Source organism: Ceratotherium simum, chromosome 3 (genome assembly GCF_057802395.1).
Source record: "Ceratotherium simum simum isolate JZ-2026a chromosome 3, ASM5780239v1, whole genome shotgun sequence".
Classification (NCBI taxonomy): Eukaryota; Metazoa; Chordata; class Mammalia; order Perissodactyla; family Rhinocerotidae; genus Ceratotherium; species Ceratotherium simum.
In genome coordinates, this window is record NC_141902.1 from 40,549,765 (window position 1) to 40,574,301 (window position 24,537).

Consider the following 24,537-nt stretch of genomic DNA (forward strand, 5'->3'; position numbering starts at 1 on the left):
ATGAGGAAGTGGGGGCCAGCCCCGTGGCTTAGTGGTTAAGTGCACGCGCTGCGCTGCTGGCGGCCCGGGTTCGGATCCCGGGCGCACGCCGCCGCACCGCTTCTCTGGCCATGCTGAGGCCGCGTCCCACATACAGCAACTAGAAGGATGTGCAGCTATGACATACAACTATCTACTGGGGCTTTGGGTGAAAGAAAATAAATAAATAAAATCTTTAAAAAAAAAAAGAAATGAGGAAGTGAGTACTGGAGATAGTGGAGCAGAGTCATAAATGCTCAGCATATGTTTTCTTGGGACAAACTGAAAGATCTAACATCTTTTATAGAACATTTCATTCTTTTGTTCTCTTCCCTTTCGTTAAGTGTCTTTTTGGAGTAAAATGATTAAGGCTTTGTGGTACCGTGTTTTAGGAACAGGAGTTTACAAGCTTATTTCTTCCCACATGAAGGAAGGTTTTTGTCACATCACAGACAAGTGTCTTGGCCTATAAATCTAGAATTTTATTCTGTTTTTTGGGAAACTTGCTAAATTTTATCTCTCAGACCTTCTATTAAATATTTTAATATTTAATATTAAATCATAAAGCATTTAACATTAATTTTTTTTAAATTTTGAGAAAATCTTAGGCTTACAGAAGAGTTGCAGATATAGTACAGAGGATTCCTGTATATCTTTCACCCAGCTTCCTCTTATGTTAATATCATACATAATATAGAACATTTATCAAAGTAAGAAATTAACCTTGGTATGATACTGTTAATTAAAGTACAGAATTTATTAGGATTTTACCTGTTTTTCCACTAATGTCCTTTTTCTGTTCTGGTATCCAGTTGAGGATTGCACAGTGCATTTAGTTGTCATGTCTCTGTAGTCTCCTCCAGTCTGTGACAGTTCCTCAGTCTTTCATGACCTTGACACTTTTGAAGAGTACTGGACAGTTATTTTGTATAATGTCCCTCAATTTGGGTTTTTCTGCTGTTTTCTCATGATTAGGTTAAGGTTTTGCATTTTTGGGGAGGATACCACAGAAGTGAATGTGCCCTCTTCGGTGCCTCATATCAGTGTACATGATGTTGATATATTTTACTGATGGTGTCTGTTTTGATCACTTGGCTAAGATAGCGTCTGCCAGGATTCTCCAATGTAAACTTATTATTTTTCCCTTTGTAATTACTAATATTTTAAGAGAGGTACCTTGAGACTATGCAAATATCTGGTTTCTGTCATCAAGCATGTATTTATTTTTTATCGAGATATAATTCACATAACATAAAATTTACTATTTAAAAGTGTGGAATTTTGTGGTTTTTAGTATATATATATATACAAGGTTGTGCAACCATCACCACTATCCAATTGCAGAACATTTCCATCACTCCAAAAAGAAACCCCATATCCATTAGCAGTCACTGCCAACCCCCATCCCTCCAGCCCTGGAAACCACTAATCTACTTTCTGTCTGTCCATATACATGGAATCATACAGTATGCCGCTTTTTGTTTCTGGCTTCTTTCACTTAGCATAATATTTTCAAGGTTCATTCATGTTGTAGCATGTATTGGTACTTCATTCCTTTATTTATTAGTTTTTTCTTTTTTTTTTGTGAGGAAGATCAGCCCTGTGCTAACATCTGCCAATCCTCCTCTTTTTTTGCTGAGGAAGACTGGCCCTGGGCTAACATCTGTGCCCATCTTCCACCACTTTATATGGGATGCTGCCACAGCGTGGCTTGCCAAGCGGTGCGTCGGTGCGCGCCTGGGATCCCAACCGGCGAACCCCGGGCCGCGGCAGCGGAGCGCGCGCACTTAACCGCTTGCGCCACCAGGCTGGCCCTTCATTCCTTTTAATGGCTGAATAATAATCTATTATATGGATATACCGCATTTTGTTTATCCATTTGTCAATTGATGGGCATTTAGGTTGTTTCCACTTTTTCACTATTATGAATAATGCTGCCATGAGCATTTGCTTATGATATTTTGTGTGAACATGTGTTTTCCATTCTCTTAGGTAAATACCTGGGAGTGAAATTGCTGGGTCATATGGTAACTCTATGTTTAACTATTTGAAGAACTGTCAAACTGTTTTCCAAACTGGCTGCATCATTTTTACATGCCCACTAGCAATGTATGAGGAGTCCAATTTCTCCATACCCTTGCCACTACTTGTTATTGTTTGTCTTTTTCAAAAATTAAAAAAAAATTTTAATTGTGGTAAAATACACAATGTAAAATTTACCATCTTAAGCATTTCTAAGTGTACAGTTCAGTAGTGTTAAGTACATTGTTGTGAAACCAATCTCCGGAACTCTTTTCATCTTGCAGTACTGAAACTCTGTACCCATTAAACAACTTCCCATTCCCCACTTCCTGCCAGCCCCTGGCAACTACCATTCTACTTTTTGTCTCTATGAATTTGACTACCATAGGTACCTCATATAAGTGGAATCATATGGTATTTGTCTTTTTTGTGACTGGCTTATTTCACTTAACCTAATGTCCTCAATTTTTGTCTTTTTTTGTGTGTGCCTGAGGAAGATCAGCCCTGAGCTAACATCCATGCTGATCCTCCTCTTTTTGTTGAGGAAGACCGGCCCTGAGCTAACGTCTGTGGCCAATCCTCCTCCTTTTTCTCCCCAAAGCCCCAGTAGACTGTTGTATGTCATAGTTGCACATCCTTCTAGTTGCTGTATGTGGGATGCCGCCTCAGCATGGCCGGACGAGTGGTGCTTCGGTGTGCGCCTGGGATCTGAACCTGGGCCACCAGTAGCATGTTTGTCTTTTTGATTATAGCCATCCTAGTGGATGTGAAGTGGTATCTCATTGTGGTTTTGATTTGCCTTTTTATTTTTTTTTTCTTCTTGTTTTTCTTTTCTTTTTTTTTTTTGTCAGGAAGACTGGCCCTGAGCTAACATCCATGCCAATCCTCCTCTTTTTGCTGAGGAAGACTGGCCTTGAGCTAACATCTGTGCCGATCTTCCTCCACTTTATGTGGGATGCCGCCACAGCATGGCCTGACAAATGATGCGTTGGTGCATGCCCAGGATCTGAACCCGGGCCGCCAGCAGTGGAGCACGCACACTTAACCGCTACACCATGGGCCTGGCCCCTGATTTGCCTTTTTCTAATGACTGATGATGTTGAGCATCTTTACATGTGCTTATTGGCCATTTGTCCTTTGGAAAAATGTCTGTTCAAGTCCTTTGCCCATTTTAAAAATTGAGTTGTCTTTTTATTGTTGAATTGTAAGAGTTCTTTATATATTCTGGACACTAGACCCTTACTAGATATATCATTTGCAAATGTTTTTCTCCCATTCTCTGGACTGTCTTTTCACTTTATTATTATCATTTTTTTTGCTGAGGAAGACTTGCCCTGAGCTAACGTGTGTTGCCAATCTTCCTCTTTGCTTGAGGAAGATTTGCCCTGAGCTAACATCTGTGCTAATCATCTTCTATTTTCTATGTGGGTCGCTGCCACAGCATGGCTGCTGACAACTGGTGTATGTCCACACCCGGGAACTGAACCCAGGCCACTGAAGTGGAGTGCACTGAACTTAACCACTAGGCCAAGGGGCTGGCCCCTCACTTTCTTGATAATGTCCTTTGACATATGAAAGTTTCTTTTTGTGTGTGTGTGTGTGTGTGTGTGTGTGTGTGAGGAAGATCAGCCCTGAGCTAACATCTGCCGATCCTCCTCTTTTTGCTGAGGAAGACTGGCCCTGGGCTAACATCCACGCCCGTCTTCCTCTACTTTATATGGGATGCCGCCACAGCATGGCTTGACAAACGGTGTGTTGGTACGCGCCTGGGATCCGAAGCCCGGGCCGCTGCAGTGGAGTGCGCATGCTTTACTGATACGCCACCGGGCCGGCCCCACAAAAGTTTTTAAGTTTAATTTATTTTTAATTAAAATTTTTAATTTTAAGTCCAATTTACCAATTTTCTCTTTTGTTGTTTGTGCTTTGGTGTCATATCTAAGAACCATTGTCTAACCCAGGGTTATGAAGATTAACACCTATATTTCCTTCTAAGAATTTTGTAGTTTTATCTTTTGCATTTAGGTCTTTGATCCATTTTGAGTTAATTTTTATATATGATGAGAGATAGGGTTCCAGATTCATACTTTTGCATCTGGATATCCATTTGTTCCAGGACCATTTGTTGGCAAGACTATGTTTTCCCACTGAATGGTGTTGACTCCCTTGTTGAAAACAAATTAACCATAGGGGCCGGCCCTGTGGCGTAGTGGTTAAATTTGGTGTGCTCCGGTTCATGGGTTCAGATCCCAGGTGCGGACCTTCACCACTTGTCAGCCATGCTGTGGTGGTGACCCACATGCAAAATAGAGGAAGATTGGCACAGATGTTAGCTCAGGGCTAATCTTCCTCAAGCAAAAAAAAAAAGAGGACGATTGGCAACAGATGTTAGCTCAGGGCGAATCGTCCTCAGCAAAAAAAAAAATAAAAATAAAAAAATAAATTCACTGTAGGTGTATAGGTTTATTTTGATGCTCTCAGCTTTATTCTATTGATCTATATGCTATCCTTATGCCAGTTTTAATTGTTTTAATTACTGTAGCTTTGTAGTGAGTTTTGAAATCAGAAGTGTGAGTCCTATATCTTGGTTCTTTTTCAAGATTATTTTCGCTATTCTGGGTCCCTTGTATTTCCATATGAATTTTAGGATCAGCTTGTCCATTTCTGCAAAAATGACCTCTAGAATTTTGATAGAAATTGCATTGAATCAATTTAGGGAGTATTGCCATTTTAACAATATTAGGTCTTCCAATCTATAAATGTGGATGTCTTGCCATTTACTTAGGTCTTCTTCAATTTCCTTCATTATTTTGTAGTTTTCAGTGTACAAGCTTTGCACTTCTTTGATTAAATTTATTCCAAAGTATATTATTCTTTTTGATGCTATTATGAATGGTATTGTTTTTTTAATTTCATTTTCTGATTGTTCATTGTTAGTGCACAGAAATACAACTGATTTTTGTGTATTGATCTTGTATCTTGCAACTTTGCTGAGGTCATTTGTTTTTTTTTTTTTAAGATTTTATTTGTTTATTTTTTCCCCCCCAAAGCCCCAGTAGATAGTTGTATGTCATAGCTGCACATCCTTCTAGTTGCTGTATGTGGGACGCGGCCTCAGCGTGGCCGGAGAAGCGGTGCGTGCCCGGGATCCGAACCCGGGCCGCTAGCAGCGGAGCGCGCGCACTTAACCGCTAAGCCACAGGGCCGGCCCAGGTCATTTGTTTTAATATTTTTTTGTGTGGATTCTTTAGGATTTTCTATATATAAGATCATGTCATTGGCAATAAAGATAGTTTTATTTCTTCTTTCTAATCTGAATATCTTTATTTCTTTTTTTGCCTAAATTGTCCTGGCTAGAACCTTGAGTACCGGGTTGAATAGAAGTGATGAGAGGAGACATATTTGTCTTGTTCTTGAGCTTAGGGGAAAAGCTTTGAGTCTTTCACCATTAAGTATGATGGTAGCTGTGAGAAATGTGTATATTTTTTTTAATTTTTAATTTATTTTATTTATTTATTTATTTAATTTTTGTTTGTGAGGAAGATTAGCCCTGAGCTGACATCCATGCCAATCGTCCTCTTTGGGTTGAGGAAGACTGGCCCTGAGCTAACATCTGTACTCATCTTCCTCCACTTTATGTGGGACACCGCCACACCATGGCCAGAGAAGCGGTGCGTTGGTGTGCGCCCTGGATCCGAACCCTGGCCGCCAGCAGCGGAGCACTCGTACTTAACCGCTATGCCAGGGGGCCAGCCCGAGGAATGTATATTTTTAAAAAACTTTTATTTCAGGGTGATTATAGATTCATAGCAGTTTGCAGAAATAGTACAGAGAGGTCTCCTGTGCCCTTCACCCAGTTTTTCCCAATGGTTACATCTTATATAACTATATTAAAACATCAAAACCAAGAAATTCACAATGGTATGAGGTGTTCTATATCATTTTATCACGTGTAGATTCATGTAACCACTACCACCATCAAGACACAGAACTATTCCCTCTCCACAGAGATCTCCCTTAGGCTACCCGTTTATTTTTTTTATTATTATTATTTTTTTTCCCCTTTTTCTCCCCAAAGCCCCAGTAGATAGTTGTATGTCATAGTTACACATCCTTCTAGGTGCTGTATGTGGGACGCTGCCTCAGCATGGCTGGACAAGTGGTGTGTCGGTGCGCACCTGGGATCTGAACCCAGGCCGCCAGTAGTGGAGCACGAGCACTTTACTGCTAAGCCATGGGGCAGGCCCCCTTTATAGTTATGCCCACCACACTCCCTCTCACCATCCTTAACCTCTGGCAACCACTAATTTGTTTTTCCTTTCTACAATTTTATCATTTTGAGAATGTTATATAGATTCATACAGTTTGTGAATTTTTGGCATCAAGCACATTTTTTTTTTTTTTTGTGAGGAAGACCGGCTCTGAGCTAACATCTATTGCCAATCCTCCTCCTTTTTTTCCCCAAAGCCCCAGTAGATAGTTGTATGTCATAGTTGCACATCCTTCTAGTTGCTGTATGTGGGACACAGCCTCAGCATGGCCGGAGAAGCGGTGCGTTGGTGCGCGCCCGGGATCCGAACCCTGGCCGCCAGCAGCGGAGTGCGCGCACTTAACCGCTAAGCCACGGGGCCGGCCCCAAGCATATTTTTAATTCCAATTATTTTTGTTCTTTGATTTTTTTTTTTAAACATAGCATCCCTTTCTTGTTTTATGGATGCAGTAACTTCTCAATTGTCTCTGAAGATAGTGTGTCTTCTTCTTCTTTTTTTTTTTTTTTGTGCGGAAGACTGGCTCTGAGCTAACATCTGCCCATCCTCCTCTTTTTGCTGAGGAAGACTGGCCCTGGGCTAACATCCATGCCCATCTTCCTCCACTTTATATGGGACGCCGCCACAGCATGACCTGACAAGTGGTACGTCGGTGCGTGCCCGGGATCTGAACTGGCGAACCCTGGGCCGCCGCAGCAGAGTGCACACTTAACCGCTTGCGCCACTGGGCTGGCCCCGTGTCTTCCTTCTTTTAAATTTCTATTTCCTATAAGATGTTTACTTTGAGGGTCCACTTTTTCTGATGTTGATTGCTTGGTCTCTCTCTTTCATGTTGCAAGTTTTTGAGAGGTAGGTAATGGGTGAGAATAGTTTGAATTACACGTTTGTCTTAAAAAAACTATCTAGGGGCCGGCCTCATGGCATAGTGGTTGGGTTTGGTGTGGTCCACTTTGGTGGCCCGGGTTCATGGGTTTGGATCTCAGGCATGGACCTATGCCACTTGATGGCCATGCTGTGGCGGCATCCCATATACAAAGTAGAGGAAGACTGGCACAGATGTTAGCTCAGGGCTGATCCTCCTCAAGAAAAAAAAGAAAAAAGAGAAAAATTGGCAACAGATGTTAGCTCAGGGTGAATCTTCCTCAGCAAAAAAATAAAACAAAAACAGGGCCAGCCTGGTGGTGTAGTGGTTAAGTTCGCATGCTCTGCTTTGGTGGCCTGGGGTTTACAGGTTCGAATCCTGGGCGTGGACCAATGCACTACTCATCAAGCCATGCTGTGGTGGCATCCCACGTACAAAATAGAGGAAGATGGGCAAACAGGTGTTAGCTCAGGGCCAGTCTTCCTCACCAAAACAAAAAACTGATGATTTTTCTTAATAAATTTTAATTTTTTTCTGTGGTAAATAGAATCATGTAAATTTGTTCCTTTGATCCCAGAATGCAGCATTTTGAAATAGATTCTTAGGAAGTCTTTGATGATGGTGGTAATGTTTTTTCTCAGGGAAAAAACTTCTCCCTGAGAAGCAGTTTTAAAGGCAGTGACAAAATAACCTTTCACTTTTGCTGCCACTATTATTTTGTGTGTGTGTGTGATAAAAATCTTTATTTTGGTCAAAGTAATACATGTACATACGTGTTTAAGTCATAATTCCACAAGTGTATATGTACATATATACTCAGAGGTAATTACATATGTACACACACATATACACAGAAACAAATAAAAACAGCCAGCAGTTTTATGCCACCTACCTCTCTATTTGTGATTGCTGCTCAATAGGCAAATTGCACTTTTCAGCCTTTTTAGCTTTTTTCCCCTCACTTTATCTATTGATTTACTATGGAGGACGAGGATTTGTTTCACTTACATCACACTTTTTACATAGGTGTGTCTCTACCCTGCCAACTTTCCCTTTCCATATCCTTATTAGGTACAGCCCAAGCTTTACCAGAGTTGTAAAATTTCTCTCAATGTAAATCAAAGAATTCTAATTGCATCGTATACATACTTTTTTCTTCATGAAATACTTCCAGGGGCCCTCCATCTTCCTACGTCATTCTGGACTGTTTTACTCTTTTTTGGCCTTCTTTTTATCATTTTCCTTTGAATTTCTTTTATCTTCTATCTCTCCTGTGCTGAAACTTCTGTACCCTAGATCCTGTCTTTCTCTTTCTTGGTTTATTCTCTCATTTTGGTGAAGTGCAGCTCATAGTAACTTCCTGAGAAAAGGTGTATGAGAGGTAGTTTGCATGTCTGAAAAGTCTTTATGCTTTACATTTGATTGATGGCTTAATTGAATTTAGAATTGTAAGTTGAAAATAATTTAATTTTTCCATAGATTTTTTTTTTTTTTTTGTAAGGAAGATCAGCCCTGAGCTAACATCCATGCTAATCCTCCTCTTTTTGCTGAGGAAGACTGGCTCTGAGCTAACATCTATTGCCAATCCTCCTTTTTGTCCCCCAAAGCCCCAGTAGATAGTTGTATGTCGTAGTTGCACATCCTTCTAGTTGCTGTATGTGGGACGCGGCCTCAGCGTGGCCGGAGAAGTGGTGCGTCGGTGCGTGCCTGGGATCTGAACCCGGGCCACCAGTAGTGGAGCGTGTGCACTTAACCGCTAAGCCACGGGGCCAGCCCTCCATAGATATTTTAACACATTGTTCCGTTGTCTTCTAGCTTCCGTCGATATTGAGAAGTTAGTGCCATTCTGATTCTTGGTTCTTTGTGATCTTTTTTCCCTCTGCAAGCTTTTAGGATCTTCTCTTATCTCACTTATCTCAGGTGTTAAGAAATTTTGTGATGATGTGCCTAGGCTTGGGTCTTTTTTCATTCATTGTGCTGCATACTCATTGGGCACTTTTTTTTTTTTTTTTTTTTTAAAGATTTTATTTATTCATTTTTTTCCCCCCAAAGCCCCAGCAGATAGTTGTATGTCATAGGTTCACATCCTTCCAGTTGCTGTACGTGGGACTCGACCTCGCGCTGGACGGAGAAGTGGTGCCTCGGGGCGCGCCCGGGATCCGAACCCGGACCGCCAGCATCAGAGCGCGCGCACTCAACCGCTAAGCCACAGAGCCGGCCCTCATTGGGCACTTTTAATCTGGAAACCTGTCTTCAGTTTTGAGAAACTTTCTTGGATTATTTCCCTAATAATTTTCTCTCCTCCATTTTCTCTGCTCCCTTTTTTCCCCCTACAACTATTAATTGGATATTGGACCTCCAAGATTGATTCTCTAGTTTTATTGTCTTTTCTGCCCATGTGTTTATCTCTCTCTCTCTTTTTTTTGATTCTTCTTTCTAAATTTCCTTAACTCTTTCAATGAATTGAAAATTTTCAATTCAGTTATTGAGTTCTTTCTTTTTTTGTTTAATAAAAAGATAACTTTGAGTAATAGGCCAGTAGGAAGTAATTCGCTATTAGATTACACTACTTCTGATATCAGATCACTTGTTTTTAATTGGGAAGCCTTACAGATATCTTGTGATTATCCCAAATTCAAACTCTTTCACTCAGTATCCAATGCAGCAAAGATTATGTGCTGTTTGGTAAGAGAGCATGAAATGAATAGAGCAGGTGCGATTTGAAGGAAAGTATACATGCAGAGAATTCCACACCTAGTTTTGTGGGTGCTTTTGCTATGGATTATGTAAAGTAACAGAATCTTTTTGGTGTAATTTCATAGGATGATTTTTCAGGATTGTCACCGTATGAAAGGAAGAGACTGAAGAACATATCAGAAAATGCAAACTTTTTTGCTTCTCTTCAGTTGTCTGAGGTTTGTGTGGAGTTTCTAATTAAAACCAAGATGCCATTCCTCTCTCCAGTATGTCTATAAAATACTCATAGTATCACATTTCCCAGTGTCAGGGAGGGAGGGTAAAATTAGGAGTAAGTTTTGCTCTTAATAGAAAGAGGTTACCATATTTTATTGATTCCAAGACTTGTTTTTCATTTTAATATTTTTGAAATTGGCATCTTAAAACTATAACTGGGAGTCCCCCCCCACCCCGTTTTGGTGGTACATAAAATAATAGTGTCTTATGAATGGTTGTCTTGGATTCAAAGAAACAGGGTATGTTCCAAGTGGTTGCTTTAACTAAAGGATAAAGAAGTTGGGAGGGATGGGTTGAAGGATCTGTGGTAGAGGAGTGAGAAGACAAGCTTTTTCTTTTTTTTTGTTTAAATGTTAAACTTTAAGAATAGATGGGAATATGCTTTGTATGGGAAAGCTTTAAGGATAAATGGCCAGATATACGCTAATGTTTTATAACTAAAGGTATAATTTACATTGGTGTCTTCACAATGGGGTAAAACTTGTGTGTGTGAGAGAATAGCTGTTTAGAGGGTATATGATGTTTTACCCCAAAAGACATCAAACCATTGGCTTTATTAAATAATTAATTGATTTCTCTGAATACCAGGTTCCCAAATATTCAGTGTGTGTTTGCATCTTTAGGGGAGGGAGGGCTAGTTAACATAAGGGACTAAATTGTTGTGTCAATAACAGTTGAAAATTCATCAGAAATTTAGACAAAGCATCTCCCTATTTCATTTTAGTTAACAGAAATTATGACTTTATTTATAGGAGTATAACCTATAACTTTTCTGAAAAATATCAAAGTAGGGTTGCCTATAGAAGAAGTTAAATCTTTTAATTTGTAATAGTATATTTGATTAAATGTTTAATCATGTAGAATCATTAGCAACGTGGGGTCCAAGGTATCAGAATGTCAGTACTTTAGACAGTATTATATACTTGCCTGTATTATTGGTAGTATATTTGTCTCAAGTCTACTACCAAGAGCAGGTATCATATCTTAAGGATCTTTGTTTCCTGTATAGATCTTAGTTTAGTGTGGATGTAGTAGCAGATACTTAATATTTTAAAAGGTAAGCTATATAGTTGTAAGATAGTGTTTTTACATGTATATGTTTTGTGTATTTTGTAGTCAGCTGCAAGGCTCCGTGAAATGATAAAGAAGAAACAGCCTCCTGAATCCAAAAGGTAAAAGATTTGGTTTGCAATCCCTGCCACGTGATATATTGCTGAGTTGTTTTATAATTTGAAAAAATGGTTCGGCATAGTAAAATAAGTAACAAGGGCCAGCTGGGTGGCACAGCGGTTAAGTGCACGCGCTCCGCTTCAGCGGCCCGAGGGTTCACAGGTTCAGATCCTGGGCACGCACTGAGGTGCTGCTTGTCAAGCCATGCTGTGGTGGCGTCCCATATAAAATAGAGGAAGATGGGCACGGATGTTAGCCCAGGGCCAATCTTCCTTAGCAAAAAGAGGAGCATTGGCATTGGATGTTAGCTCAGGGCTGATCTTCCTCACACACACACAAAAAATAAAGTAAGGAACAGATCAGCAACTCTGTAATTTAATTTTAATCCTTATAGGATCTCTGAGGGAATGCTACTGTTTAATAGCTCTCAAGTTCTCATCTTCATCAAAGGAATATAGAGGAAATAGAATCTCAAGAGCTGGGGCCAGCCTGGTGGCATAGTGGTTAAATTTGCGAGCTCTGCTTCGGCAGCCGGGGGTTTGTAGCTTCAGATCCCAGGTGCGCACATATGCACCGCTCATCAAGTCATGCTATGGTGGCATCCCATATACAAAATAGAGGAAGATGGGCATAGATGTTAGCTCAGGGCTAATCTTCCTCAGCAAAAAGAGGAAGATTGGCAACAGATGTTAGCTCAGGGCCAATCTTCCTCACCAAAAAAATAAAAAAAATTTAAAAAAGGGCAGCAGTAATTAAAAAAAACAGAATCTTGAGAGCTGAGTTTTGTTTATATTTACTGTTGCTGCTCCTGGAGGGAAATCTTTATTTCCACTAAGTTATTCTTATTTTTGCCTAGAAAAGTTTATTCTTAAAGATTCTTCTACTTCTATTCTTCTGGCTATCTTTTTGCTTCTCAATTTGTTTTTTCTTTCCCATTCCTAGAGTGAAGGAAGGAAATTAACATTTGTTGAACATCTATGAAATATAGTGCAGTGACCTAAAAATTTTGTCCTGTATTATCTCATTTAATTCTGACAGCAAATAAATATAGGGGATAATATATCCATTTTGCAAGACAGAAAACAGGCTCAAGAGGTAAAGTAATCTGCTCAAGGTCAAAATAGCTCATAAATGGAAGCTTCAGGATTTGGACTCCAGGATTCCTTAACTTAAGTTCTCTCCATTGCATTTTAGCAGCGCTTACATATAAATGAAGAAACTAAAAATATTGGCATCATTGGATCATTTGTTTAGTGCTAGATGCTAATGAAATGTAGGATCATTTAATTGGTTTGATTCCAATACAGGTCAGTTAGCTTGAGTGTATAGCCTCCCCCATTATTAGCATCACTCATGAGAGTGGTACATTTGTTACCAAGGATGAACCTACATTGACACACATCATAATCACCCATAGTCCATAGTTTACATTAGGGTTTACTATTGGTGTTGGTGTACTTTCTATGGGTTTGTACAAATGTGTAATAACATGTATTCATCATTATGGTATCATACGCGGTATTTTCACTGCCCTATAAATTTTCTGTGCTCTGCCTTTTCATCCCTTCCCCCACCCAACCTCTGGCAATCACTGATCTTTTTATTGTGTCTATAGTTTTGCCTTTTCTAGAATGTCATGTATTTGGGATCATACAGTATGTGGCCTTTTCAGATTGGCTTCTTTCACTTAACAGTATCTGAAATATGCATTTAAGTTTCCTCCATGTCTTTTCATGGCTTGATGGCTCATTTCCTTTTAGCATTGAATAATGTGCCGTTGTTTGGATGTACCACACTTTATCCATTCACCCAGTGAAGGACATGTTGGTTGCTTCCAAGTTTTGGCAGTTATGAACAAAGCTGTTCTTAACATCCAAGTGCAGGTTTTTGTGTGGAGATAAATTTTCACCTCCTTTGGGTAGATGCCAAGGAGTGTGATTGCTGGATTGTATGGTAAAAGTATGCTTAGTTTTGTAAGAAACTACCAAATTCTTCCAAAGTAGCTATGCCATTTTGTATTTGCACCAGCAATGAATGACAGTTCCTGTTGCTCCACTAGTTGCTTCACTAGCATTTGGTGTCATCAGAGCTCGGATTTTGGCCATTCTAATAGATGTGTAATGGTATCTTGTTTTAATTTGGATTTCTTGGATGACATATAATGTAGAGCGTCTTTTCATATGGTTATTTGCCATCTGTCTATCTTCTTTGGTGAGGTGTCAAGGTCTCTGGCCCATTTTTTAATTGCGTTTTTTTTTTAAGGAAGATTCGCCCTGAGCTAGCATCTGTTGCCGGCCTTCCTCTTTTTGTCTTTTTTCTCCCCAAAGCCCGCAGTACATAGTTGTATATCCTAGTTGTAGGTCCTTCTAGTTCTTCTATGTGGGACGCTACCTCAGCATGGCTTGCTGAGGGGTGAGTAGGTCTGCACCCGGGATCCGAACCAGTGATCCTGGGCCACCGAAGTGGAACATGCAAACTTAACTGCTGTGCCACCAGGCCTGCCCCAGATTGTTTTTTTTTTTATTGTTGAGTTTTAAGAGTTCTTTGTATATTTTGGATAACAGTCCTTTATCAGATGGGTCTTTTGCAAATATTTTCTCCCAGTCTGTGGCTTGTCTTCTTATTCTCTTGATACTGTCTTTTGCAGAGCAGTTTCTAATTTTAATGAAGTTTACCTTATCAATTTTTTCTTTCATGTGTAGTGTCTTCGTGTTGTATCTGAAAAGTTATTGCCATACTCAAGGTCATCTATGTTTTCTCCTGTTATCTTCTAGGAGTTTTATAGTTTTGCATTTTACGTTTAGGTCTAAAACCAATTTGAGTTAATTTTGTGAAGGGTGTAAGATCTGATCTAGATTCATTTTTTGGCATGTGGATGTCCAGTTGTTTCAGCACCATTTGTTGAAAAGATTATTTTTGCTCCATTGTCTTGCCTTTGCTCCTTTGTCAAAGATTGGTTGACTGCATTTATGTGGGTTTATTTCTGGGCTCTCTGTTCTGTTCCATTGGTCAATTTGTCTATTCTTTAATCACTGTCTTCATTCTTATAGCTTTAAACTAAGTCTTTTTTTTTTTTTTTTTTTTTTAAAGATTTTATTTATTTATTTTTTCCCCCCAAAGCCCCAGTAGATAGTTGTGTGTCATAGCTGCACATCCTTCTAGTTGCTGTATGTGGGACGCGGCCTCAGCATGGCCGGAGAAGCAGCGCGCCGCTGGGAGCCCGGGATCCGAACTCGGGTCGCCAGCAGTGGAGCGCGCTCGCTCAACCACCAAGCCACGGGGCCGGCCCTAAACTAAGTCTTGACATTGGGTAGTCAGTCTTCCAACTCTCTTCTTCTCCTTCAGTATCATGTTGGGTGTTCTGTGTCTTTTGCCTTTCTGTATAAACTGTAGAATCGGTTTGTTAATGTCCACAAAATAACTTGCTGGGTTTTGATTGGAATTGCATTGAATTTATAGATAAAGTTGAAAAGAAGTGACATCTTGACCATATTGAGTCTTCCTATTCATGAACATGGAATATCTCTCCATTTATTTAGTTCTTTGATTTTGTTGATCAGAGTTTTATAGTTTTCCTTATATAGATATTATAAATATTATGTTAGATTTATACCTAAGTGTTTCATTATTTTTGAGTGCTAATGTAACTAACAGGCATACCTCATTTTATTGCGCTTTGCAGATATTGTATTTTTTTACAAGACCTTTTACCAGCAAAAAGATTATGACTCACTGAAGGCTCAGATGGTGGTTAGCATTTTTTAGCAGTAAAGTATTTTTTTAATTAAGGTATGTATATTGTTTTTAGACATAATGCTACTGCACACTTAATAGACTACAGTATAGTGTAAACATAACTTTTATGTACCCTGGGAAACCAAAAAATTCATGTGACTTGCTTTATTGTGATATTCACTTTATTGCAGTGGTCTGGAACTGAACCCACAGTATCTCTGAGGTATGCCTATATTGTGTTTTTAATTTCAAATTTCACTTGTGTATTGCTGGTATATAGGAAAGCAGTTGACTTTTGTATATTAACCATGTATCCTGCAAGCTTGCTATACTCACTTATTAGTTCTAGGAGTTTTTTTGTCCATTCTTTAGAATGTTCTACATAGACTATCATGTCATCTGTGAACAAATACAGTGTTATTTCTTCCTTCCCAATCTGTTTACTGTTTATTTCCTTTTCTTGTCATATTGTATTAGCTAGAACTTCCAGCACAGTGTTGAAAAGGAGTGGTGAGAGAGCACATCCTTGTCTTATACCTGATCTTAGTGGAAAGCTTGGCATTTCTTACCGTTAAGTATTGTTAGCTATAGGTTTTTTGTAGATATTCTTTATCAAGTTGAGGAAGTTCTCTTTTATTCTCAGTTTACTGAGAGTTTTTATTATGAATAAGTGTTGGATTTCGTCAAATGCTTTTTCTGCATTTGTTGATATGATCATGCGATTTTTCATTTTTAGCCTGTTGATGTGATAGATTACATTCATTGATTTTCAAGTGTTGAACTAGTCTTGCATGCCTGGGATATATTTCACTTGGTTGTGATGTGTAATACTTTTTATACATTGTTGGATTCAATTTACTGATATTTTGTTGAGGGTTTTTGCCTCTATACTCATGAGAGAGATTGGTCTGTAGTTTTCTGTTCTTGTAATGTCTTTGTCTGCTTTTGGTATTAGGGTAATGCTGGCTTCATAGAATGCATTAGGTAGTATTCCCTCTTCTGTCCTCTGAAAGAGACTGTGGAGAATTGGTATAATTTCTTCCTTAAATGTTTGGTAGGGCTGGCCCGGTGGCACAGTTGGTTAAGTTTGCGTGCTCCGCTTCGACGGCCTGGGGTTCGAGGGTCGAATCCCGGACGTGTACTTATGCACTGCTCATCTAACCATGCTGTGGCGGCATCCCGCATACAAAATAGAGGAAGATGGGCACAAATGTTAGCTCAAGGGCTAATCTTCCTCAGCAAAATGAGGAAGATTGGTAATGGATGTTTGCTCAGGGCCAATCTTCCTCACCAAAAAAAGAAAAAAAAGTTGAGTAAAATTCATCAGTGAACAGCCTGGTGCTTTCTGTTTTAGAAGGTTATTAATTATTGATTTGGTTTCTGTAGTAGATATAGGCCTATTCTGATTATCTACTTGTGTGAGTTTTGGCAAATTGTGTCTTTCAAGGAATTGTCCGTTTCATCTAGGTTATCAAATATGTGGGCATAGGGTTGTTCGTATTATTCCTTTATTATCTTTTTAATGTCCACGAGATTTGTAGTGAGTCCCCCCTTTTGTTTCTGAAATTAGTAATTTGTATCCTCTCTTTTTTTTTTCTTAGTCAGTCTGGCTAGAGGCTTATTGATTTTATTGGCCTTTTCAGAGAACCACCTTCTGGCTTGTTAATTTTTTTTTTTATTGATGTTTTAATGGTTTTTAACATTGTGAAATTTTGGGTTGTGCATTTTTGTTTGTCCATCACCATATATATGACTCCCTTCACCCCTCGTGCCCACCCCCCACCCCCCACCCGCCATCCCCACTGCCCCTGGTAACCACAGTACAGTTTTCTCTGTCCATGTGTTGGTTTATATTCCACATATGAGTGAGATCATACAGTGTTTGTCTTTCTCTTTCTGGCTTATTTCACTTAACATAATACGTTCCAGGCCCATCCATGTTGTTGCAAATGGGACGATTTTGTCTTTTTTTATGGCTGAGTAGTATTCCATTGTATATATATACCACATTTTCTTAATCCAGTCGTCAGTCGAGGGACACTTAGGTTGCTTCTACTTCTTGGCTATGGTGAATAATGCTGCAATGAACATAGGGGTGCATAAGCCTCTTTGGATTGTTGATTTCAGGTTCGTTGGATAGATTCCCAGTAATGGGATGGCTGGGTCATAGGGCATCTCTATTTTTAAGTCTTTGAGGAATCTCCATACCGTTTTCCATAGAGGCTGCACCAGTTTGCATTCCCACCAGCTGTGTATGAGGGTTCCTGTTTCTCCACATCCTCTGCAACACTTGTTTTTTGTCTTGGTGATTATAGCCATTCTAACGGGCGTGAGGTGGTATCTTAGTGTTGTTTTGATTTGCATTTCCGTGATGATTAGTGATGTTGAACATCTTTTCATGTGCCTTTTGGCCATCTGTATATCTTCTTTGGAGAAGTGTCTGTTCATTTCCTCTGCCCAATTTTTGATCGGGTTGTTTGTTTTTTTGTTGTTCAGTTGTGTGAGTTCTTTATATATTATGGAGATGAACCCCTTGTCAGATATATGTTTTGCAGATATTCTGTCCCAGCTGGTGGGTTGTCTGTTCATCTTGATTCTGGTTTCGTTTGTCTTATAGAAGCTCTTTAATCTGATAAAGTCCCACTTGTTTATTTTTTCTTTAGTTTCCCTGGTCTGGGTAGGCATGTCATCCAAAAAGATTCCTTTATAACCAATGTCAAATAGTGTGTTGCCTATATTTTCTTCTATGAGTTTTATAGTTTCAGGTTTCACCTTCAGGTCTTTGATCCATTTTGAGTTAATTTTTGTGAATGGCGATAGCAGATGGTCCACTTTCATTCTTTTGCATGTGGCTGTCCAGTTTTCCCAACACCATTTATTGAAGAGACTTTCCTTTCTCCATTGTATGTTCTTAGCACCTTTGTCGAAAATCAGCTGTCCGTATATGTGGGGTTTTATTTCTGGGCTTTCAATTCTGTTCCATTGATCTGTGTGTCTGTTTTTGTACCAGTACCATGCTGTTTTGATTACTATTGCTTTGTAGTATGTTTTGAAGTCAGGGATTGTGATGCCTCCTGCTTTGTTCTTTTTTCTTAGGATTTCTTTAGCTATTTGGGGTCTTTTGTTGCCCCATATAAATTTTAGTATTCTTTTTTCTATTTCTGTGAAGAATGTCATTGGGATTCTGATTGGGATTGCATTGAATCTGTAGATTGCTTTAGGTAATATAGACATTTTAACTATGTTTATTCTTCCAATCCACGTGCATGGAATATCTTTCCATTTCTTTATGTCATCTTGGATTTCTTTCAATAATGTCTTGTAGTTCTCATTGTATAAGTCCTTCACCTCCTTGGTAAGATTTATTCCTAGGTATTTTATTCTTTTTGATGCAATTGTAAATGGCTTATTATCTTTTTGAGCTCTCTTTCTGTTAGTTCATTATTAGCATACAGAAATGCAACTGATTTTTGTAGATTGATTTTGTACCCTGCAACTTTGCTGTAGTTGTTGATTATTTCTAATAGTTTTCCAACAGATTCTTTAGGGTTTTCTATATATACATCATGTCATCTGCAAATAGTGAGAGTTTCACTTCTTCATTACCTATTTGGATTCCTTTTGGCTTGTTAATTTTTCTTTGTTGATTTCCTGTTTTCATTTTCATTGATCTGCTCTAATTTTTATTATTTCTTTTCTTCTGCTTACTTTGGATTTAATTTGCTCTTCTTTTTCTAGTTTCCTAAGGTGGAAACTTAGATGATTGATTTTGGCCTTTCTTCTTTTCTAATATGTGCATTTAATGTTATAAATTTCCATCTAAGCATTTCTTTCCCTGCATCCTGTAAATTTTGACAAGTTGTGTTTTCATTTTCATTAAGTTCAAAATATATTTTATGTTCTCTTGAGATTTCTTCTTTGACTCTTGTGTTATTTAAAAGTGTGTTGTTTAATCTCCATGTATTTTGGGGTTTTCCAGTTATCTTTCTGTTATTGATTGCTAGTTTAATTCCATTGTGGTCTGAGAGCAGACATTGTATGATTTCTGTTCTTTTAAATTTGTAATGGTGTGTTTTATGGTCCAGAATGTGGTCTACCGTAGTGAATGTTCCATGTGAGCTTGAGAGGAATGTGTATTCTGCTGTTGTTGGATGAAGTAGTCCATAGATGTTGATTACATGCAGTTGATAGATGGTGTTGTTGAGTTCAACTATATCCTTACTAGTTTTCTGCCTGTGCGATCTCTCCATTTCTGATAGGGCAGTGTTGAAATCTCCAACTAAAATAGTGGAGTTATCTGTTTCTCCTTGCACTTCTATTAGTTTTTGCCTCACGTAGTTTGACACTCTGTTGTTAGCTGCATACTTGTTAAGAATTGTTATATCCTGTTGGAGAACTGATCATTACATAATGCCCTTCTTTATCCCTGATAACTTTCTTTGCTTTGAAGTCTGCTCTATCTGAAATTAATATAGCTACCTGCTTTCTTTTGATTCGTGTTAGCATGGTATATTTTTCTCCATTCAGTTACTTTTAATCTATATGTCTTTATATTTAAAGTGAGTTTCTTGTAGACAACATATATTTGGGTGTTGTTTTTTGATCCACTCTGACAATCTCTTTTAATTGGTACATTTATACCATTGACGTTCAAAGTGATTATTGATATAGTTGGATTAATATCTACCATATTTGTTACTGTTTTCTACTTGTTGCCCTTGTTTTTAGTTCCTATTTTTGTCTTCCACTCTTTTTCTGACTTTTGCGGTTTTAATTGAATGTTTTATGATTCCACTTTCTCTCCTTTCTTAGGATATCAGTTATACTTCTTCTTTTACTTTTTTAGTGGTTGCCTTAGAATTTACAATATACATGTAGTGATCCAAGTTCACTTTCAAATAACAGTACACCACTTCAAGGGTAGTGTAAGTACCATATCCTAACAAAATTATCATAATTTTTGCCTCTTGTCCCTTGTATCGTTGTTGTCATTCATTTCACTTACATGTAAGCATACTTATACATTTTTGTTGTTGTTAGTGTCTTTGAATCGATTCTGACTCCTAGTGACCCTGTGTATAGCTGAGCAGAACCCTGATTGGTCTTTTCCTGCCATCCTCTCACTTTCCAGCGCTATATCAAACAATGCTCCACTGCTATTCATAGGGTTTTCATGGCCAATTTTTTTGGAAGTGAGTGGCCATGTCTTGCTTCTTAGTTTGTCTTAGTCTGGAAGCTCCACTGAAACCCATCCACCTTGGGTGACTGCTGGTATTTGAAATACTGGTGGCAGTGCTTTCAGCATCATAGCAACATGCAGCCATCACAGTATGACAGCTGACAGATGGGAGTTCATTTCCCAGTCAGGAAATGCCTGGGAAATGAACCTGGGCTGTGGTGGTCAGAGCGCCAAATCTTAACCACTAGACCACCAGGGCTGGCTATACATAAAGGCTTATATACATAAGCATATATATGTATATATGAACACACACACATAAGATACATACGTAAGCATACATAATCAAATACATTGTTGTTGTTTTGAATGAACTGTTATCTCTTAGATCAATTAAGAATAAGAAAAATAAGTTTTTATTTTACCTTCACTTATTCCTTCTTCAGTGCTCTTCCCTTATGTAGATCTGAGTTTCTGACCTGTGTTATTTTTCTTCTCTCTAAAGAACTTCTTTTAACATTTCTTACAAGGCAGGTCTACTGGCAACAAATTCCCATAGTTGTTTTTGTCTGAGACAGTCTTTATTTCCTTCATTTTTGATGGATAATTTCCCAAGGTACAGAATTCTAGCTTGGTGGGTTTTTTCTCTCAACACTTTAAAATATTTCACTCCACTCTTTTCTTGCTTGCATGGTATCTGAGAAGATGGATGTAACTCTTATCTTTGTTCCTCTATAGGTAAGGTGCTTTTTTCCTTCTGGTTTCTTTCAGGATTTTTTATCTTTGATTTTTTGTAGTTTGAAAATGAATCGCCTAGGTGTATTTTTTTTTTGGTATTTATCTTGCTTGATGTTCTCTGAGCTTCCTGGATCTGTGGTTTGGTGTCTGACATTAATTTGGGGAAATTCTCAGTTGTTATTTTTTCAAATATTTCTTCTGTTCCTTTCTCTTTTTCCTCTCCTTCTGGTATTCCCAGTATGTGTTTGTTACACCTTTTGTAGTTATCCCACAGTACTTGGATATTCTGTTTTGTTTTTTTCAGTCTTTTTTCTCCTTACTTTCAGTTTCAGAGGTTCCTATTGAGATAGCCTTAAGCTCAGAGTTTCTTTCCTCAGCTGTGTCCAGTCTACTAATAAGCCCATCAAACGCATTCTTTGTTTCTGTTAGAGTGTTTTTGATCTGTAACATTTCTTTTTGGTTCTTTTTTAGGATTTCCATTTCTCTGCTTCTGTTCTTGCCCATCTGTTCTTGCATGATGTCTATTTTATCCATTAGAGCCCTTAGCATATTAATCATAGTTGTTTTAAATTCCTGGTCTGATAATTCCAACATTTCTGCCACATCTGGTTCTGATGCTTTCTTTGTCTCTTCAAATCGTGTTTTTTGTATTTCGATGTGTCTTGTAATTTTTTTCTGATAGCTGGACATGATGTACTGGGAAAAAGGAACTGTTGTAACTAGGCCTTTAGTCATGTGGTGGTAAGGTGTGGGGGGAGGGGAAGCACCCTGTGATTAGGTCTCACTCTTTTAGTGAGCCTGTCTGTGCCTCTGGACTGTGAACGTCACAAGTGTTTTAGGTTTTTTCCAACCCCCTTGGGTGGGAGAGGATGACAAGAGTGGGCTAGAGTTGGGTATTTGTCTTCCTCCAGGTCAGTTAGGCTCTGATAATACCCTAAGAGGTTAGGCTCTGGTTGACTAGTTCTCCTGAGGGCAGAGCTTGTTAAGAACAGAGTGAGTGCTCTGGTATACTTCAAAATGGTTCCTTTTTCCTACCCACTGTGGGAAGTATGAGGGGATTTTTCTCTGATATTTACTGGGAGGACCTGGTTGAGCTCCTGGATATAAATCTCACAAAATTGTGGGGGTGAGTACCTCTTGAGGTTTTCTTTTTTTTTTTTTGGTGAGGAAGATTAGCCCTGAGCTAACATCTATTGCCAGTCTTCCTCTTTTTGCTGAGGAAGATCGGCCCTGAGCTAACATCTGTACCCATCTTCCTCCATTTTTATATGTGGGATGCTTGCCACAGCATGGCTTGATGATGAGCGATGCGTAGGTACACACCCGGGATCTGAACCTGCAAACCCCTGGCCACCAAAGCGGAGCAAGCAAACTTAACCACTATGCCACCGGGCCAACCCCTGAGGTTTTTCTTTTTTTTAAAGATTATTTTTTTAGAGAAGTTTTAGTTTCACAACAAGATTGAGAGGAAGGTACAGAGATTTCCAATGTATCCCCTGCCCTCATACGTGCATAGCCTCCCGCGTTATCAACGTTACTCACCAGAGTGGTACATTTTTCACCAAAAATGAACCTACATTGATGCATCATAATCACCCAAAGTCCATAGTTTACTTTAGGGTTCACTCTTAGTGTTGTACATTCTGTGGATTTGTACAAATTTATAATGACATGTATCCATCATTATAATATACAGAGTATTTTCACAGTCCTAAAAATTCTCTATGCTTTGCCTCTTTATCCCTTTACTACCCTCACTCCTGACAATCACTGATCTTTTTATTGTCTCCATTCTTTTGCTTTTTCCAGAATGTCATGTATTTGGGATACAGTATGTAGCCTTTTCAGATTGGCTTCTTTCTCTTAGTAATATACGTTTAAGGTTCCTTCATGTCTTTTCATGGCTTGATAGCTCATTTCTTTTTAGTGCTGAGTAATACTCCATTACCTGGATGTACCACAATCTATTTATCCATTCACTTGGTGAAGGACATCTTGGTTGCCTAGTTTTGCCAGTTATGAATGAAGCTGCTGTAAATATCCATGTGCAGGTTTTTGTGTGGACCACCCTGGAGTTTTTAACACTCAGACGTGTCTACTCTGAGCCTCCAGCAATTGGTCACTTTCAGTTCAGGTTTTCCTACTCTGGCACTGGATCCTATGATAGTTTCTGTTCCTGAGTCTCTGCTTCAGTAAGCCATGACTCTTTGTATATTTTCCTGTCTGTCTCTCCAATATTGGGGTCAGCGATTTGCACTGTGTCCTTGCCTCTCTTAAGAATTCCTAGGAGAGTTGTTGATTTTTCAGTCTGTTCAGCTTTTTACTTGATAAGACAGAGTGGTGACTTTCAAGCTCCTTACTGTGGAACCAGAAACTGGAAAAACTTAAAATTGAAAAACTTAAATTAAAAAAACTACTTTTTTAAATGAAAAAATAGTGCATAAAAAAGTAGGGTATGTATATGATTTTAAAAAGTGAACTATGTAGAAGGAATGCAATGAAACATTTAAGTCTCTTTCCCATCCTAGATCTTAGTTCTTCAGGCCTTCTCCTTAGAGGAAACCACTGTTAATAGTTTCGTGTATATTCTTCCATAGGTAATCTCAGCATGTACAAATATATATGTATATGTAATCTTTTTGTAAATAAGCAAATGGAAGCATATTTAACATGTACTGAACCTTGTTTTTGCTTCCTGTATCTTAGAGTTCATGTCATATCAGCACACAAACATCTATTTCATTCTTTTTTATGGCTACATATTCCATTAGATATGTATGTCATAATTTAACACCTTTCACCTCCCCATGATGAACATTAATGATGTTTCCAGACTTTTAATTAAAATTAGTGTAGCCATGTACATACATCTTCATAATGTGTGAATAATCTGTGAGGTACATTCGTAGAAGTTATCTCCTTCATATTAGTAAATACCTATAATTGTTTTATGAGTATAACATGAATTTTTTCCCACTCCTTTAGAAAGAAGCCTAAGAAGAGAGAAAATGGAATTGGATGTAGAAGGTCAATGCGATTACTAAAAGTAGATCCTTCAGGAGTTTCATTACCAGCAATCCCAACCAAGCCAACATTATTAGTAACAGATGAAAATGTAAGAGAGTGCCAATACATTATGTTAACTCAATAAAATACTCAAAAATTTGAAGTGTTTGACTAGACTAAAAAGTCATTGAGTTATGTTTAATTTGTACTTCCTGAGTACTTCATTGATTTAATGCTTGACTGTTGTATGGTTTAATAAGTAAGATTTCAAAGTCATAAAGACTGGGTTGGATTCTATATTTCTCCAGGCTTACCTGCTGTGGGATTGTGGGTAAATTACTTAATCTTTCTGAGCCTTGATTTCCCCATTTTTAAAATGGCAACAATAATACAAACCTCCAAGGGGTATTGCGAGGGTTAAATGAAATAGTATCTATAAAGTTCCTTACATTGTATTAAGGGCTTAGTAATCAATAAATAGTAGTTAGTAATATTATTAATAATAAATAATATGTGATAATAGTGATGGGGGTCCCTTGCTGTAGTTTAATTTTATACTATCAGGGAGT

At 38.4% G+C, this 24,537-nt stretch overlaps 1 protein-coding gene across 2 annotated transcripts in view; it reads left to right on the plus strand.

Annotated features, from left to right (window-relative positions):
- WDR76 (WD repeat domain 76) overlaps positions 1–24,537 on the plus strand; it is a 53,510-nt gene that overhangs the window by 4,098 nt on the left and 24,875 nt on the right. For both annotated transcript variants that reach the window (XM_087426507.1, XM_087426505.1), the window contains 3 exons: positions 9,990–10,082; positions 11,257–11,312; positions 23,948–24,077. In XM_087426507.1, the coding sequence (XP_087282633.1) occupies positions 9,990–10,082; positions 11,257–11,312; positions 23,948–24,077 (279 nt within the window). The remainder of the gene's footprint in view (positions 1–9,989; positions 10,083–11,256; positions 11,313–23,947; positions 24,078–24,537) is intronic.